Source organism: Giraffa tippelskirchi, chromosome 5 (genome assembly GCF_054371585.1).
Source record: "Giraffa tippelskirchi isolate mGirTip1 chromosome 5, T2T-mGirTip1v1.2.pri, whole genome shotgun sequence".
Classification (NCBI taxonomy): Eukaryota; Metazoa; Chordata; class Mammalia; order Artiodactyla; family Giraffidae; genus Giraffa; species Giraffa tippelskirchi.
The window spans coordinates 18,260,316-18,277,882 of record NC_137279.1 but is presented as its reverse complement, the minus strand read 5'-3'; the positions used below and the strand labels follow the sequence as shown (position 1 = coordinate 18,277,882).

The 17,567-nt window shown below is 36.5% G+C and overlaps 1 protein-coding gene across 7 annotated transcripts in view; it reads left to right on the top strand.

Annotated features, from left to right (window-relative positions):
• Positions 1 to 17,567, top strand: part of XPR1 (xenotropic and polytropic retrovirus receptor 1) — a 201,520-nt gene that overhangs the window by 164,887 nt on the left and 19,066 nt on the right. For all 7 annotated transcript variants that reach the window (XR_014052377.1, XM_081485833.1, XM_081485831.1 and 4 more), the window contains 2 exons: positions 10,610 to 10,776; positions 13,985 to 14,124. Coding sequence is in view for 6 of the 7 variants with exons in the window: in XM_081485833.1 (XP_081341959.1) it covers positions 10,610 to 10,776; positions 13,985 to 14,124 (307 nt within the window). In the remaining variant the exon portion in view is untranslated. The remainder of the gene's footprint in view (positions 1 to 10,609; positions 10,777 to 13,984; positions 14,125 to 17,567) is intronic.

Below are 17,567 nucleotides of genomic sequence, written 5' to 3'. Positions count from 1 at the left end.
AATCTGTAACTGTAATTGTGGATTTGTCTTTTTTTCCCATTCAGTTCTGTCCATTTTTGCTTCACACATTTTGCTATTCTGGTGGTTTGGTGTAGACACAATCAATGAGGCTTGCAACATCTTCTTGGATTTATTCTGTTATGCTTCCTGTCTGTTTCCACTAATTTTCTTTGCTCTGAAATCTACTTTATTTGATAGCCTTCTTGTGGTTATCATTTCTTTGTTTTTGGTTTTGAGAAGTTTAATTAATAATGTATCTTGGCTTTAGGTTTATTTTATTTGAGGTTTGCTCAACTTCTTGAATCTGTAGCTTTTAGTCTCTTACCAAAAGTTTGAGGAGTTATCAGCCATTATTTCTTGAAGTATTTTTTCAGCCCCTCTCTATTCTTTCCTTCTGGGCTATGATGACACAAATGCTAGATCATTTTTTATGGTTCCATGGGTCATGAACCTCTTCTCTTTTCTTCTTTTTTTAAATCTATTTTCTTTCCAGTGTTTAAGATTGGTAGTTTCTATTCTTCTGTTTTCCAGTTTGTAGACTCTTTCCTCTGTCTTCTCTACTCTGCTATTATGTCTTCTATTTCTTTGCTGAGACTAGATATTTCCTTGATGAGGCTTTTAATTTTTTTATTGTTTCAAGTATTTATTTATTTAATTGTTCATTAAAGCATTTTCAACAAATAATTCCAGCATTTCTCATCTCATTTTTGGCATCTCAGTTCAGTTCAGTCGCTCAGTCGTGTCCAACTCTTTGCAACCCCATGAATTGCAGCACGCCAGGCCTCTCTGTCCATCACCAACTCCCGGAGTCTACTCATACCCATCTCCATCGAGTCAGTGATGCCATCCAACCATCTCATCCTCTGTCGTCTCCTTCTCCTCCTGCCCCCAATCCTACCCAGCATTAGGGTCTTCAATTTGTTATCTTCCTTGTTCTTGGTATGACTAGTGATTTTCAATTGAAAACTGGATATTTTGTATATTTTTATTAAAATGAATAGAAATTGTATATGATAGTATACTTCATTGTTAGAAAGGAAATGTCTCATTTAGTATAACTATAGCAAAGATGGAAATCATTAGGCATGCTGAAAGCAGCAACTTTTAAGTGTCAGTGCTAACATGTTGGTTTCAAAGAGATTATCTGTGTTCTGTTATAAAGAGTAAAAATGAAAAATGTCTGTAAGATGCTGGAAATGATGTCATTAAATATTATGTCTGAAAGACAAGATACAATAAAGGGTTTTATTTTTTTATTTTTAGTTCTTAGGAAACTAAATCCTCATACAAGATGTACATCTGTTACTTGACTTTTTCATATTCAGCATATACAAGTTTTTAGAGACACATTGTATGTGTAGGCTGCCAGGAACCATTTGCCTTCCCCAAATATTTGTTGGAATGTAAGGCATTGTGCAGAAAGTTTAAAAATGAGTAAAACACAGTGCTTGCCCTCAATTCAACTTGGCAAATGTTGAGTTCCTGCTGTGTGAAGTGTGGGGTACATAGGCCCTGAAAAAATGCTGACATGAGATCTTTCCCTAAAAGACATTACAATTTAATGAAAATACAAATACATATACAATTCACTCCATTTTAAAGTTAAATTCTTTTAAAAATAGTAGGTAGGGTACAGTCTTGTAGGAAAGAGAGAAAAACTACGTTTGCATGTGTGCATGCTAAGTCACTTCAGTCATGTCCAACTCTTTGCGACCGTATGGACTGTAGCCTGCCAGGCTCCTCTGTCCATGGGATTCTCCAGGCAAGACTGGAGTGGGTTGCCAGGCCCTCCTCCAAGAGGTCTTCCCAACGCAGGGATCAAACCCGTGTCTCCTGCACTGCAGCCAGATTCTTTACTGCTGAGCCACCAGGGAAGCCCCAAAAGTATGTTTATATAATAATAGAAGACAATATAAGCACAAAGTATTTAGCTCATTCCTTTTCTCAAGACCTCCAACCCAGTCTTTCCCTGTTTACTTTCACAGACTAACTTTGTCTCCTGCTACCCTGAAAAAATTGAACCTATCAGGTCATTTTCCTTCAGCTGTCTTCTACCTATATACATACTTTTTTAACCCAAACCTATTCTCATCATATTTTTCCCAGACTTGGGAACAAGGTTTCCCACCGTAGTGTTCTGACCTCATTTCCTCGTATCTCTTTCAGGATCTTGCTCCAGCAGTCACCCATTTTCTTTCCTAAGTCTTCAATCTTTTCATCATCACTGGCTCTTTTCCTTCAACCTATATATATGCTCAACAGTCTCTCACCCTAAAAAGACTTTCCTTATCTCAGTAAGCCATCTGGTCTAGTCTGTTTCCTTTTCTCATTCCTACCTCTGAAAACAGTACTCTGCCTTTCCTTATTGTCTCTATTCTGATAGTCATAATGACTTTATAGAATAACTTAAACATATTTATGAACCTTGAAATGTTTACAAATACAGAATTAATATTTATTTTGAAAGAGTTAGGAGAAGGTCTGTAACATTTGAAAGAGCTCTCATCTCTTCAGATCTTTGGTATAAAGAAACACAGGGAGAATAAACTCAACCAAGTTTAGTCAAATGCAGTATAGATAGAAGACTTCTATTTCTGATTATGTCATTGCCCTTTTCACAGAAGAGGCTTGTATTATTTTGGTGCTTCCAAAATGGTTTCAATCACTGGCTACATGTATATGACTCCCCAATCTGTATCTCAAGTTTGTTTATGTCCAGTTGTTTTCTGGCCATCTTCCACCTTGATGTCTCATAGGTACCTCAAAGTCAGTATTCCAAAACTGAACATTTTTATTCCCTAAGGTCTCTTTAGCACCACACTCACCAGTGTTTTCTACCTCAGTTCTTGGCACTGTCCTACCCAGTCAGCCAGGTAAAAAACTAGGAGTCCTCCTTTGGGACTTCCCTGTGGTCCAGTGGACAGGGAGGCCTGGCGTGCTGCAGTTCATGGGGTCACAAAGAGTCAGACACGACTGAGCGACTGAACTGAACTGAGTAACCATATTTTAAAAGCTAAAAAGAAAAAAGTAAGATTAATAATATATTTAATCTAATATATTAAATATATAATATATAAGGAAGGCCTCCCTTCCACCGCAGGGGCCACAGATTTGATCCCTGATTGGAGAACCAAGATCCCACCTGCCTCGCAGTGTGGCCAGAAAAGAGGAAACCAACAACAACGACAACTAGGAGTCATCCTTGACTCTACCCTTCGTCTCATCTTCACACTTCACCAAATTCTGGCAATTTTAGTTCCTAAATATTTCTCAGTTTTTGCCTGACCTCTCTATACCTTCTGTTTGCTCTCAATTCTAGTCCTTATCTTCTCACTGAGGTACCACAAGAGCCTTTTCATTAATACACTACTTCCAATCTTCACTCCTCATAGTCATCTCCTTTGTAGTATCTAGCACTGCACTGTTCAGTAATGTAGCTACTAGCTACATGGAGCTACTGAATACTTGAGATGTGCCTAGTCAAAATTGGTATATGTTTTACATGTGAAATACAACCTGAATTTTGTAGACTTAGTATGAAAAAGAGTGTAAAAGGTCTCCCTAACAATTGTATATATTATATTATTATTGGTCATACATTAAAATAACATTTTAGGTATATTAGATTAAATATATTATTAAAATTAATCTTACTTTTTTCTTTTTAGCTTTTAAAATATGGTTACTCAGTTCAGTTCAGTCGCTCAGTCGTGTCCGACTCTTTGCGACCGCATGAATCATAGCACGCCAGGCCTCCCTGTCCATCACCAACTCCCAGAGTCCACCCAAACCCATGTCCATTGAGTCGGTGATGCCATCCAACCATTTCATCCTCTGTTGTCCCCTTCTCCTCCTGCCCTCAATCTTTCCCAGCATCAGGGTCTTTTCAAATGAGTCAGCTCTTGGCATCAGGTGGCCAAAGTATTGGAGTTTCAGCTTCAACATCAGTCCTTCCAATGAACAACCAGGACTGATCTCCTTTAGGATGGACTGGTTGTATCTCCTTGCAGTCCAAGGGACTCTCAAGAGTCTTCTCCAACACCACAGTTGAAAAGCATCAATTCTTCGGTGCTCAGCTTTCTTTATAGTCCAACTCTCACGTTCATACATGACCGCTGGAAAAACCATGGCCTTGACTAGACAGACCTTTGTTGACAAAGTAATGTCTCTGCTTTTCAATATGCTGTCTAGATTGATCATAACTTTTCTTCCAAGGAGTAAGCGTCTTTTAATTTCATGGCTGCAGTCACCATCTGCAGTGATTTTGGAGCCCAGAAAATTAAAGTCAGCCACTATCTTCACTGTTTCCCCATCTATTTGCCATGAAGTGATGAGACCGGATGCCATGATCTTAGTTTTCTGAATGTTGAGCTTTAAGCCAACTTTTTCACTCTCCTCTTTCACTTTAATCAAGAGGCTCTTTAGTTCTTCACTTTCTGCCATAAGGGTGATGTCATCTGCATATCAGGTTATTGATATTTCTCCTGGCAATCTTGATTCCAGCTTGTGCTTTCTCCAGCCCAGGGTTTCTCATGATGTACTCTGCATATAAGTTAAATAGGATGACAATATACAGCCTTGATGTATTCCTTTTCCTATTTGGAACCAGTCTGTTGTAATATTATGTATGTAACTTTTCCTCCAGCTTTTCATGTAGCTGGCTCCTTTTTACCACCCAGATATCAACCTAGAGATGTTCTCTGCCTGTACACTATCAAAAGGAATTCCACCAAAATCACTCATGTCACCATGTTTTGTTCATGGCACTTTTCACTGTCCAAAATCATCTTGTTTATTTGTGTATCTGATAATTGTCTACCCCAAGTAAGTAGTAAACTTTGTTAGGGTAGGAGATTTGCCCACTGGTGAATTAGATTCGTAACTGTGTACATGGTGTCTAGAATAATATGTGGCATTTAGTAAGTAGGTGTTCATTTGTTGAATGATCTCTACTCTTTGATATGGCTCTCTCTGCCTCACAAACCTGATTAACTCAAGACTTAACTTTCAAAACTCAACTCAAGTAGCACTTCCTCCAGGAAGCCTTTCCTGGCTGTTTCCCATCCTGAAAGTCTTAACCTGTTGATCCCCTGTCTATTCACAGTTCTGCAGTTACACTTACACAGTGTGCTTTTGTTCGTTTTGCATCCCTTCTTTTTCGCACTTAGCCCTTAATAATTCTCAGTATATTTCTATTGTCTAAAATATACCTGGTTACCCAGTAGACCACAGATTTTTCTTTGCAGCTGATCTTATATATGTATATAAAACACAGCTTATAGTAGTAGACACTCAGTAAACATTTGTTGAATGAATAAATGAATTCCTGTGTCCTTTTTTATAAAAACAATATAACAACATTGCTTCTTTAAATCATTTATAAAATATCATCACTCTAATAGTAACTATTTTCTTTAACCCACTTTCTTCCTTTTTCTTTTAGTTTAATTATACAAGTAAAACATGGATATGTATATATCACTGTAAAAATAAAATTCAAATAATACATAAATAAAGTTAAAAATGAATCCCCTTAATAATCTTACTTTCCTCATCAGGGATAGCTACCTCTGTCTTTTTTTTTCTATTAACATAATGTTATATACAGTATGAAATAGTAATATGTGTATAGTTTTTAAATTCTGCTTTCTAGATACCTTGGAAATATTTTTAATATTGCTTAATAGTTTATGGAACTATTTTTTTGAGTTGAGATGGTCTTAGAGAAATGGTGCTGTCTAGTACAAAAAAACTTCCTTTGATTAGGATTCCTATTACTGGCTTCCTTATTTATCCTTAGGCCTATGATTTCCATTTTTGTCTGTCATTTTAAGATTATAAATTTTCTATAATCACAGAGTTGAAAAGAGGTAAAGTCTAGATTCAAACCCAGATCTTCTAACATCAAACTCAGTTATCTTTGCACTTACTATCTTGCTGAACTTCAGCTTTCTTAACTTTAAAATGGGAATATAATGTCTGTCTTGCCTGTCCTAGGATAAATTAATAACCACCTAAGGAGGTATAATACATGTGAACTCAGATATTAACTGAAATGTGTTTAAAGATCACAGAAGTTTCTAGATCCATTAATTTTCAGAGAACCATGTTAGTCTCATAATTCAGTGCTTTGATGTTTTTAGGTTATAGGAATAGAACTAGGATTTGCTAGATGCCAAACTCATTCATAACTCAGCTTACCTATATAGGTTTGGGCTTTGAAAACAGTGTCCCCAGTCTGTTTTGTTTCCTTGTTTAATTTCAGATTAAAAACTAGTAAGCTGTTACCAGAGTAGAAAGGTTTTGGTTGAAAGAACACTGTTCACTTTACATACAGTGCCACTTTTTTCATATTTAACATGCTGGCTGACTCTTTAGACCCCATGGACTGTAACCTGCCAGGCTCCTCTGTCCATGGAATTCTCCAGGCAAGAATGCTGGAATGGGTATCCAGTCCCTTCTGCAGGGGATCTTCCCAACCCAGGGATTGAATCCAGGTCTTATTGCAGGTCTTTACCGTCTGAGCCATGAGGGAAGCCCATATTTAATATATCTTTCATGAAATATTGCTCAGGATGATGTCCATATGTGATTTTTCTGGTTTCTCTCTTAGCAGTTTAACTAACATACTCTTTTGCTTTATTCTTCCTATGAAGCCTAATAGGTACAAAACTCTAAGAAGCTTATTTGTTTTAGATTCAGTAGATACCATTACCATCCACATGTCTGGTATTAATTACACTTCTAATATGGCAGATGTGTAATAGAAGCTTAGGATAGAATACCAATGACTTGATTTTCTGTGATTCTGAACATTACTAAAGTGGGCCACCAGAGTTAGCCAACAGAGAATTAGATGTAATTGCTTGCCTAAAGTGATAATATCTTCCTGATACAATTCCTGAATACCAATGAAGGCAGATAATTTCAGGGAGATGCACTCCTCATTTAGGAGATGGGAAAGATCAAGTAAGGGTGATAATTAAAAAGAGACCAAAAATATAGCATTTGTAGACCAGATACATGTTAATCATTGTTTGAAGACGTTCATAAGATAAAAATTACTTATTCTAAAATACTGTTTTAAAATATTTTTTAAGTCAGTAAGTCCTTATGTATGTTTCATAGAAACTTCATAGAAATAATATGGGCTTAAAGGAAGGCAATTTAGCCCATTGTCCCATTTTAAGAATTCTGAAGATGGAGAAGTGAAAAGTGAAAGTGTTAGTCACTTAGTCGTGTCTGACTCTTTGCGAGCCCATGGACTGTACCCTGCTAGGTTCCTCTGTCGATTTAATTTTCCAGGCAGGAATTCTGGAGTGGGTAGCCATTTTCTTCTCCAGGGGTTCTTCCCAACCCAGGGATCAAACCCAGATCTCAAACCCAGGTCTCCACATTGCAGGAAGATTGTTTACTGTCTGAGCTACCAGTGAAGCCCATATTCTAAAGATAGAACTTGTATTTAAAAGCTAGAAGAAATAACAGAAAATTAGCACATTATTTTTAGTTTCATTATTAATTCCTTTTTCTGTCTTTTTCTCTGTTGATCTTATTTTGAAAGTATGATGAATGAATTTTATTACATTGCTGCTACTGCTAAGTCGCTTCAGTCGTGTCCGACTCTGTGCGACCCCATAGACAGCAGCCCACCAGGCTCCGCCGTCCCTGGGATTCTCCAGGCAAGAATACTGGAGTGGGTTGTCATTTTCTTCTCCAGTGCATGAAAGGGAAAAGTGAAAGTGAAGTCGCTCAGTCATGTCCGACTCCTAGCGACCCCATGGGTCTGCAGCCTACCAGGCTCCTCCACCCATGGGATTTTCCAGGCAAGAGTACTGGAGTGGGGTGCCATTGCCTTCTCCTTACATTGCTAAATTTGCCTTATTCTTTACAAACCTTAGTAGATGAGTTACAGATTTTTTTTTTTAATGCAACCATGATGCTAATTATTGAAAATATTACTCAGCTAGACTCTATGTCTATATATAGAATGAAGTGAACAGGTATGTCAGAACATATTTGACTAAACCTATGTAGCAAGTACATATTAAATCTTTTAAATTGATATTTTGTATAGCATAGTGTTATAGTACAAATATTAACCCAGTTTGCTTTTGATGGAGGAAAGTTTTGTGGAAATAGTTTAAACCTTAAAATGTGTTTATATCCAAACTTGACTGTTCATTAGAATCAGCTATGGGCCATTTTAAAAACTTGTATTTCTATTCCCTACCACTGACTTTCCAAGAGAAGAATGTGAACTGTGGTGTGCTGGCATGTTTAAATAATAGCTCTCGTCCAGGAATGGGGATAGGGGCACTGATTTGCAGTGTTTGCTGATTTCCATGGTGTAAATACGGACTGCCACCATAGCCAATTTCAAGCTACTAAGATGATTAATGTGGAATGTTGGGAGATGATGTATAGTATTTCCATTATATAGATACAATAAACATATATAACCTAAAAGAACAAATAATATCAAATTTTACTAAAATAATTAGGAAGTAATGAATCTGAGTTTTCATTGCCTTTGTTTTTAATATAGCAGATTATAAGTTTATGTAATTTAACTTATAGTGACTGTTTAACAACCAGTTTGCAAAGTTTTTGAAAATTTATTAATCAGCTCATAAAGTTGGTACAAACTGTTGCTAACAGCACACTGGAGCTCAGAGATATCTGTATCTTTTTTAACCTACTAAGTAGTTCTGATGAAAGTAACCTGCCTATCAGGTATTTTTCTGAAATATGGATCTAATCCTAAGGCACAAGAAAGCATTCCACAGTCAGACCCAGAATGTCTTCCAGCCTCATTTCAAAGCATACCCACTCCCCCACATCTTCTGTTTCACCCACACTAGACTTAGATTACTTGCAGCTTCTTAAAAAATGCCTTGTACTTTCCCACCCTCATGCCTTTTCCTTAGCTTCTTTTAGCCTTGAATAGCCTTGCCTCATCTGCCTGACTTTTGCAACACTGTTTATTTATCCTTCTAGATAAAACTCAAATGCTGCTTCCTCTTACTTCCTACTTTTGGAAACAGTCCCATTCTCCTTGATATTCTCATAGTACTTTGCTTATTTTATTTTGAGCTCCGATTTATCATCAATAACAAATGGCAGTTTCAACTAAATAGATTATAGATGTTTAAAGGGTACCTTTGAATAATACTGTACTTAACATCTTAATATATAAAATGATTAATAAGAACTTTTTGTTTGTTTACTTGCTTAGCTGTACTGTGAGGCTTGTGAGATCTTAGTTCCCTGGCCTGAGATTGAACCCGGGCCCCGGCAGTGAAAGCACCAAGTCCTAGTCACTACACCACCAGGGTATTTCCAGCACTTGTTTATTTTAATAGGAAGGATTATGGATAATGCATGATACAACCTTTACTTTCTAATCCTTTGGGAAACTAAGTGAAATTTAAACTCTTTTTGAATTAGATGACACCTTTTTTTTTTTCCTGATGATTGAGGACCATATTAGTAGTAATTATATAAGTAGTAATTATATACCTATGCCTTACAGCCAGAAAACAGAAATAACATCATGATAGCTTTCAGACTTACCAAAGAAGAGTTTCATTGGAGAATATACAAAGCACTTAAGAGTGAAAAAGATAAAGTTGTGTATTATTCTGATTTAGTGCACTTTATAGTGTTGTCAGCTTAAAACCCTCATAGCTCAGTTGGTAAAGAATCTACCTGCAATGCAGGAGACCCCGGTTCAATTCCTGGGTTGGGAAAATCCCCTGGAGAAGGGATAGGCTACCCACTTCAGTATTCTTGGGCTTCCCTGGTGGCTCAGCTGGTAAAGAATCAGCCTGCAATGCGGGAGATCTGAGTTCGATCCCTGGGTTGGGAAGATCCCCTGGAGAAGGAAAAGGCTACCCACTCCAGTATTCTGGCCTGGAGAATTCCATGGAACTGTATAGTCCATGGGGTCATGACGAGTCAGACATGACTGAGCGACTCACACTTCATCGTTAAATAAAATCCAAAAGGAGCAAAAACATCATGCTTTGCTTTGTGGTTTGAGAGAAATTTGCTTTCATATATGTTCTTAAGGATACATTCCTTATCAATATGTTGCTTCCTAGCATTTTATCTAGAATTAAAATTACCTATTTTCACAATAAGTATTGACAAGATCTAAATATAGGAAGGAAATGTTGTTCTAAAGTAAAAAACAATCCAAGAATTTCTCAAAGTAAATGCAGCACATCCCTTGTTAATGGTGTTTCATACATGTTTTTTTTATCTTTGACCCAAAGCTGCCACCTGATGGCAAAAATTAAAATGACAACTTTTGTAATATTCTAAACCTCCATCATAGTTACTTGAAATATTATGTTTTCAGCATAGAGCCTCTAAATTCTAAATGCACTTTTGTATAAATTTTGTATATTTGTTGAATGATAATTATTTTGAATTTCAGATAAATCAGATTTATTACTTAACTTTTTTTAGATGGGGATCCTACTAAGGAGATTTACTTAAAATCTATTTATGGAGCTGGAGGAAGAATCTGTTTTTTAATTAGTTTTACTTAATGAAGAATTTTACTTGAATATAGTAATTTTCTCTTTCCCTTTTCTTTCTTCAGAACGAGGTCACTCAGACACCATGGTGTTCTTTTATCTGTGGATCGTCTTTTGTATCATCAGTTCCTGTTATACCCTCATCTGGGATCTGAAGATGGACTGGGGTCTTTTTGATAAGAATGCAGGAGAAAACACCTTCCTCCGGGAAGAGATTGTATACCCCCAAAAAGTATGTACAAAGAGTGCTTGTGTTTATTTAAAAACACACACACACACACACACACAAAAACAGAACACTCAGGTGTATTACAGTATATACCCAACACCAGCCTACTTAAAGAAAATAATTACCAAAAAACGCTAATCCATTCAGTCAGTAAAAATGTACCAGATGTTAACTATATTCTGGGTGCTGTAGGAAATAAAAACAAAGTAAAATTCTGGTTCTCAAGGAGGCTATAATCTATGTTCTAAATAAATAAGTAAACAGATTGCAATACAATGTAATAAAGACTAGAATAGAGAAATAAATAACTATCATTTATGATTTGTTTTTTAACATGCAATTCCCTATGTCTCATGAGACTTAGGGAGAAGCCTGGTGGGCTGCAGTCCATGGAGTCGGCTACAGTTCATGGGATTATGAAAGAGTCGGGCACGACTTAGCGACTATACCATACCCTATGTCTCAAATGCCCTCTTTCCCCTTAGTTTACCTTGCAAATTCTTGTTCCTTTTGTTTTTAATTTATTTTATTTTATTTTACTTTTACCATTCCACATCAAGCTGCTTATTTATTTTTAAAATTTATTTATTTATTTTTGGTCAAGCTGCATAGCATGTGGGATCTTAGTTCTCCGGCCAGAGAGCAAACCCATGTCCCTTGTAGTGGAAGCTCAAGGTGTTAACCATTGGACTGCCACGGAAGTCCCTTGTTCCTTCTTTTTAAAAGTCTTCCTCTAAGAAGCCTTACTTATTTCTCCAAGCATAATTAGCCAATTGTCCTAGTCCCATTTTACACTATACAGACTTCCAATTATGGCAGTTACCACATTGTATTTTAATTACCTGTTTAGGTATCTATATCCCTTACTATCCAGCATAGTCCTGGGCATACAGTAGACAGTGTTTGTGGAATGAATGAATGAATGAATGAATAAATACTTGACTGAATGAGCAGTACTATGAAAGCACAAAGGAAAGGGGGGGGCAGTGCCTGTCTTTGCTTGGGTACATCAAGAAGGCTTTTCACTTATTTCAATCAGTTTTCTTAAAGTTTCAATTTGATCCAAAAATACATGGATAATTAATTACTTGAGAATCATTTGAGCACCTTATCTAACATTATGAATGAAAGGATGAGAATTAAAGAAGAATTAAAGAATTAAAGAATTAAAAAGTCAAAAGACCAAAAGTATCTTTACTCCGATATTGAAAGAAATTAAACAATGAATTGGGAATCCTTGTAAGTGAATTCTAACCCTAGCTCTCTCACTAACGAGCTATATAACTTTAGACGACTAGACTGCAGTGTATTTTATAAGGTAGGGTGTTATACTAGATTATCTCTTGATCCTTTCCCAATCCTAAAATTCTGTGATGCAGACAGGAGTATAAATTGGGCCACTAATATTTTATACTATGTCAAAATGTCACCAATACTTCAGAATTGCACTTTGAAAAGTGTGTGACTGTGTAATATGTAATTGGTGCTTAGGGAAGGCTGTTTTCAAGTGTGAGGATTGAAAATAAATGATAAACTGAATATGATCAATGATGTGTTAGGGTAACTTCATATAAACAATGGAGAAGGCAATGGCACCCCACTCCAGTACTCTTGCCTGGAAAATCCCATGGACGGAGGAGCCTGGTAGGCTGCAGTCCATGGGGTCGCTAAGAGTCGGACACGACTGAGCGACTTCCCTTTCACTTTTCCCTTTCATGCACTGGAGAAGGAAATGGCAATCCACTCCAATGTTCTTGCCTGGAGAATCCCAGGGACGGCGGAGCCTGGTGGGCTGCCGTCTGTGGGGTCGCACAGAGTCGGACACGACTGAAGCGACTTAGCAGCAGCAGTAGCAGCAGCATATAAACAAATGAAGGCAGAAAAGGAGATGTTCATTGACAGTGATTTTTTAAGTCTCATTTGAAAAGAAAATCAAAAAAAGCAATATTAAGCACAAGTCAGACAGCAGACATGTGTTCAAGAAAAGATGGCCTTTTGTTTACCAAATGCATGTGCCTTTGCTCCTTGTGCTGTTCTTGCTTACTGAGAGATGTAATACATTTCTATCTTATTATGATGGTTGCTTTGATGAGCTATTTATATCTTTACATAAATGTTAATCTGTTCATCCTTTAAGTACTAACTTTTTTATTTCTATGTTATAAAATTAGTTAATAGAATCTTCCACTTTCTGTGTTATTACATATTTTTATGACCCATTTGTACATTAGGCTTTACAAATATACAAGAAAAATGTCCTAGAGGATCACCATACCCCTCTCAGCTTTAAAAGGGCAAATATTGGAGTTAAATTTATTGTGCTCAAAAAGGGAAGAAGCTATATGTGAAGTTCAGTGGGTCTTCATTTAAGAATTAAGAACACAGCTATATGAACCTTAAAATAAGTTCCTAAGAAGAGGACTGCTGTTTCTTTTGTTTAATAGCCTTCTAACGTGACTGATTGATATTCCTTTGCTGACATTCTTTTAATGAAATAAATGCAATGACTTAATACATAGCAGTTCTAGTTACCATAAGATGTTGTAGCCTTTAAATACGTATTTTTTAAGAGCTGGATATCTTGAGATGAATAGAAAATCCATGAATTATAGTTCCGGTCAATTGGCAGTTTGTGTACTTAAGACTTTTGTGTAGCTTAAACTGAAAGAATTAGTTGAGTGCTTGTCTTCCCCGTGTGGAAATGGAACATTCCTTAAATTTAATTGTTTGTGAAATCCAAGCTTCATGTTATTTTATGACATCAAAAAAGAAGGAAAAACTTTTTTCAAATGAAGGGTAAGGCAATTTGAGAATAAAAGCACAAATAACAAGAGTTAATTAATCTCATATTTTCTAATTTGAACTATTGAACCATTAGTGTATCACATACATTTTAGAATGTCATCTCAGTCAGCTCAAGGATCTCATCTGGTTTGTATTTCTGGGGTCTAGAAGAGAGCCTAGTATACAGTATGGGAATGAAGTATTAATATATTTGTTAAAGGATCACTGAAATTCAGTAAAACTTCATTTTGAATATTGTCCTATCTATGAAATAGAACGAAATTGGTGAAGTCTTAAAATATAGAACTCTTTACTTCTTTTACTCGCGCTTGTCGGTATGATATGTGACTCTTGCTTAATGTGCTAGGTGTGCTTATTTGTAAGAAACACGTTGGTCAGTTTACTCAATCTGCTTATTATCCCTCAGGCCTACTATTACAGTGCCATCATAGAGGACGTGATCCTGCGCTTTGCTTGGACTATTCGGATCTCAATTACCTCCATGACTTTGTTGCCTCATTCTGGGGACATCGTTGCTACTGTCCTTGCTCCCCTTGAGGTTTTCCGGTAAGCAGACTACTGTAAAGTTTATCAGAGATTTTTTTTTTTACCTAAAATGTTACTCAATACTTATAAATTAGATTGTATTAAAAACGTATACCTGAAAAGCTTAAAATTTCCAACTTTTCTCAGACTTCTCATCTGCTTCAGTGTTGGAAAATTCTGACTGACAACTAAGAGATTAATTCTTACAAAGTTATGCTGATGATGACTCTTTTAGAAGCTTTTTTTTAGAATTGGGCTCCATTTGAATATCCAAATGACTAATGAACATATGGAAATGTTCTTTACATGATTAGACACCAGAGAAATGCAAGTTAAACCTACTTTTGAGATACAGCTACTCTCCTGTAAATGCTAAAATGAAAACTACAGACACACCAAGTATTCATAAGGATATAGAACAATTGGAATTTACAAACACTGCAAGTAGGAGGAAACTAGTACAATAGCCAATTTGGAAAACTCTTTGTCAGTATCTACCAAAGCTGTGCATGAACTCCTGGGTATATAGCAAACAGAAATGCTGACCTAAGGCCACCAAGATCCACATACAAGAATGTTCACAATAATACTATTTGAAGCAGACCAAAGTGGAGACTACCCAAGGGCCTAGCAATATTAGAGCAAATAGATAAATTGTTATATTTACAGACATGCAAATCTATTCAGTAATGAGAACAAAAGACTAAATACAAAAACATGAATGAATCTCACAAAGCAAAGTATTGAGCAAAAGAAGTTAGCCGCAAAAGAGTATGTCCCTGTATGAGTCCAAATTTATGAAGTTCAAAAGGCTAAATTTATCTATGGTATTAGAAGTCAAAATAGTATTTGCCCTTGTGGGACAGTGAGTGGAAGTGGCACCAGGAGAACCTCCTTGAGTGGGGAGTAAGGTGCAGTAATGTTCTGTTTCTTGAAATGTGTGCTGGTTACACAATGGGTTCACCTTGTTAAAATTCATTATGCTATGCCCATCACACTTGTTCACTTCTCTGAATGTGTGTTATACTTAATAAGTTTTTAAATTAAAAAAAAAAATTGAGCTCCATTGGAAGGGTTGTGAGTAGAAACAGGGAGGTAAAAAGTCTTAGAACAGAAATTAGAATTAAAATCTTTTGAGAATCATATTTTGCAATTTAGCAACCTGGGTTATTTAGCCTACCTTCTCAGTGGAAACAATAAAAATGCCAGATAAAATATTTTTTTAATCTTCCTAAATACATCAGTGATCTGACATGATAGCCCAAACTCTTAAGTGAAGGCAGTACCCCATGATAAGCAGAACACTAAAGCTGACTGCACTAAAGAAATTTGCCAAACCAAAAGACTTTGAGATTCATCTGTGATAGCCAATTCAAATTTGTATGCACCTAATACATAGCTTGAAAATAGTAAAATGAAAGTTGACATTGCTAGAAAGTAAAAGTAGATAAATTTATAATTTTAGAGGAAAATGTTAGCATACTTTTCTTGGTGTAAACAAGTAATCAGGGCTTCCCTGGTGCCTCAGTGGTAGAGACTCCACCTGCCAATGCAAGACACATAAGTTCGATCCCTGATCTAGAAAGATCCCATATGCCACGAAGCAACTAAACCTGTACACTACAACTATTGCGCCTGTGCTCTAGAGCCTGCACACCACAACTACTGAGCCCACGTACCACCGTTACTGAAGCCTCTGAACCTTAGAGCCCTTGCTCTGCAACAGGAAAAGCCACAGCAACAAGAAGCCTGCATGCCGCAGCTAGAGAGTAGCTCCTGCTTGCCACAACTAGAGAAAAGCCCACACAGAAATAAAGACCCAGCACAGACAAAAATAAATAAATAAACTGTAAGAAAACAAGTAATCAATTAACCAGTTTGACCTGATTGACATATGTAGAGCATTGCACACAACCCAGCTACTAAATACAAATGCTTTTAAATACACATGGAACATTTACCAAAATTAACCATGAGTTGGGCTATATGAAGGAAGCCTTAACAAATGTTAGAAGGGTAAAATCACAAAAAGATACCTGAAAATTCACAAACATTTAGAAATGTAGCAGCATATGTATAAATAATCCATGGGTTGAAATTGAAATTGCAATGGAAATTTTAAAATAATTATGAATAGAAATGTCATTGAAATTCTCCATCACCACTACCTCCCCCCATTCACTTCTTTCTCTTTCATGTATGCTGCTTTAATTTTTTTTCTAGTAAAAAAAAAAAAAAGCTCAATTACTTTTTTATTCTTGATTTTTTCTTTTTAAAAAATTATTTGGTTAATATAATCAGATGTTACATCACCCATTTAAAGCAGAAGTGAAAAACATCCTTTGAATCTTTTTTCTTCCTGCAACTACTGCCCATTTTGTGCTCTCTTTTACAGCAAAACTCTTCAAGAGATAACTTTATTTGCTATCTCTGCTCTCTGACTCCTTCCCCATTCTCCCTTTAATTCATCTCGTCCTTTTCCCCAGTACTCAAACTAAATTTCTTTTGTTAATAATTAATAACAGCAGCAAACACTAATGTGTTGTCTTCTATGTACCTGGCACTGTTCCAAGCACTTTACATGTACTAACTTAGCGAATCCTTACAACAATCTTGTCAGGTAAGTACTGTTACTGTCTCATTTACTGATGAAGCATAAGTTAAGTAAATCATCCAAGGCTGTTATACCTAGTAAGTAGCAGATCCCTGATCTGAATCTAGACAGTCTCCCAGAATCTGTGCTCTTAGATCATATTGCCTCTTTATCCTCTTTATCTAAATCCAGTGGTTCTTCTTTTGTTTGACTTTACCTCTCGGCAAAGCTCTTCATTTGATTTCTCAGAAACTACTCTCTTCTGTCTCACTGTCTATTCCATCTCGATTCACTTACTGGTTCTTCTTCCTCTTCCCAAATTGTAAATGTTGGTGTGCTCTAGTATTTGATCCTCTTTACTCCTCTCCTCCACTTATTCCTAAGCCCATGACTTGAAATTCTGTTCTTATGCTATCTATAGTCCTAGTCTCTCCCTTGAACTGCAAACTCATATCCATCTAGCTACTGAATTTTCCTCTTGAGTATCTAATGGCAATAGAAACAACTCAGATCTCTAGTAAATGGTGTCACCATTCACTGAAAACAAAAACCTGAAACCATCCACATTCCATGTCCAGTAAGCCTCATCTTCATAAATAAATCCTGTCTGTCTGCTTCTCATCACCTCTGTTATCCCCACCTGAATCTAAGTCTCTGTCATCTCTTTCCTGGGCTACTGCAACATCTCTAATTGACCTCCCTTCAGCTGTCTTTGATCTCTTCACAGTGCAGCAGATAGATTGATCTTAAATCACATTATTCTCCAGCTCAGGACTCCTTGTTTTCTGTCACACTGTAAGTCTAAACTCTGTACTGTGGCTTTTAAGGCTGTCTGTGAATCAGGCCCTTTTCTACCTCTCCATCTTCATCT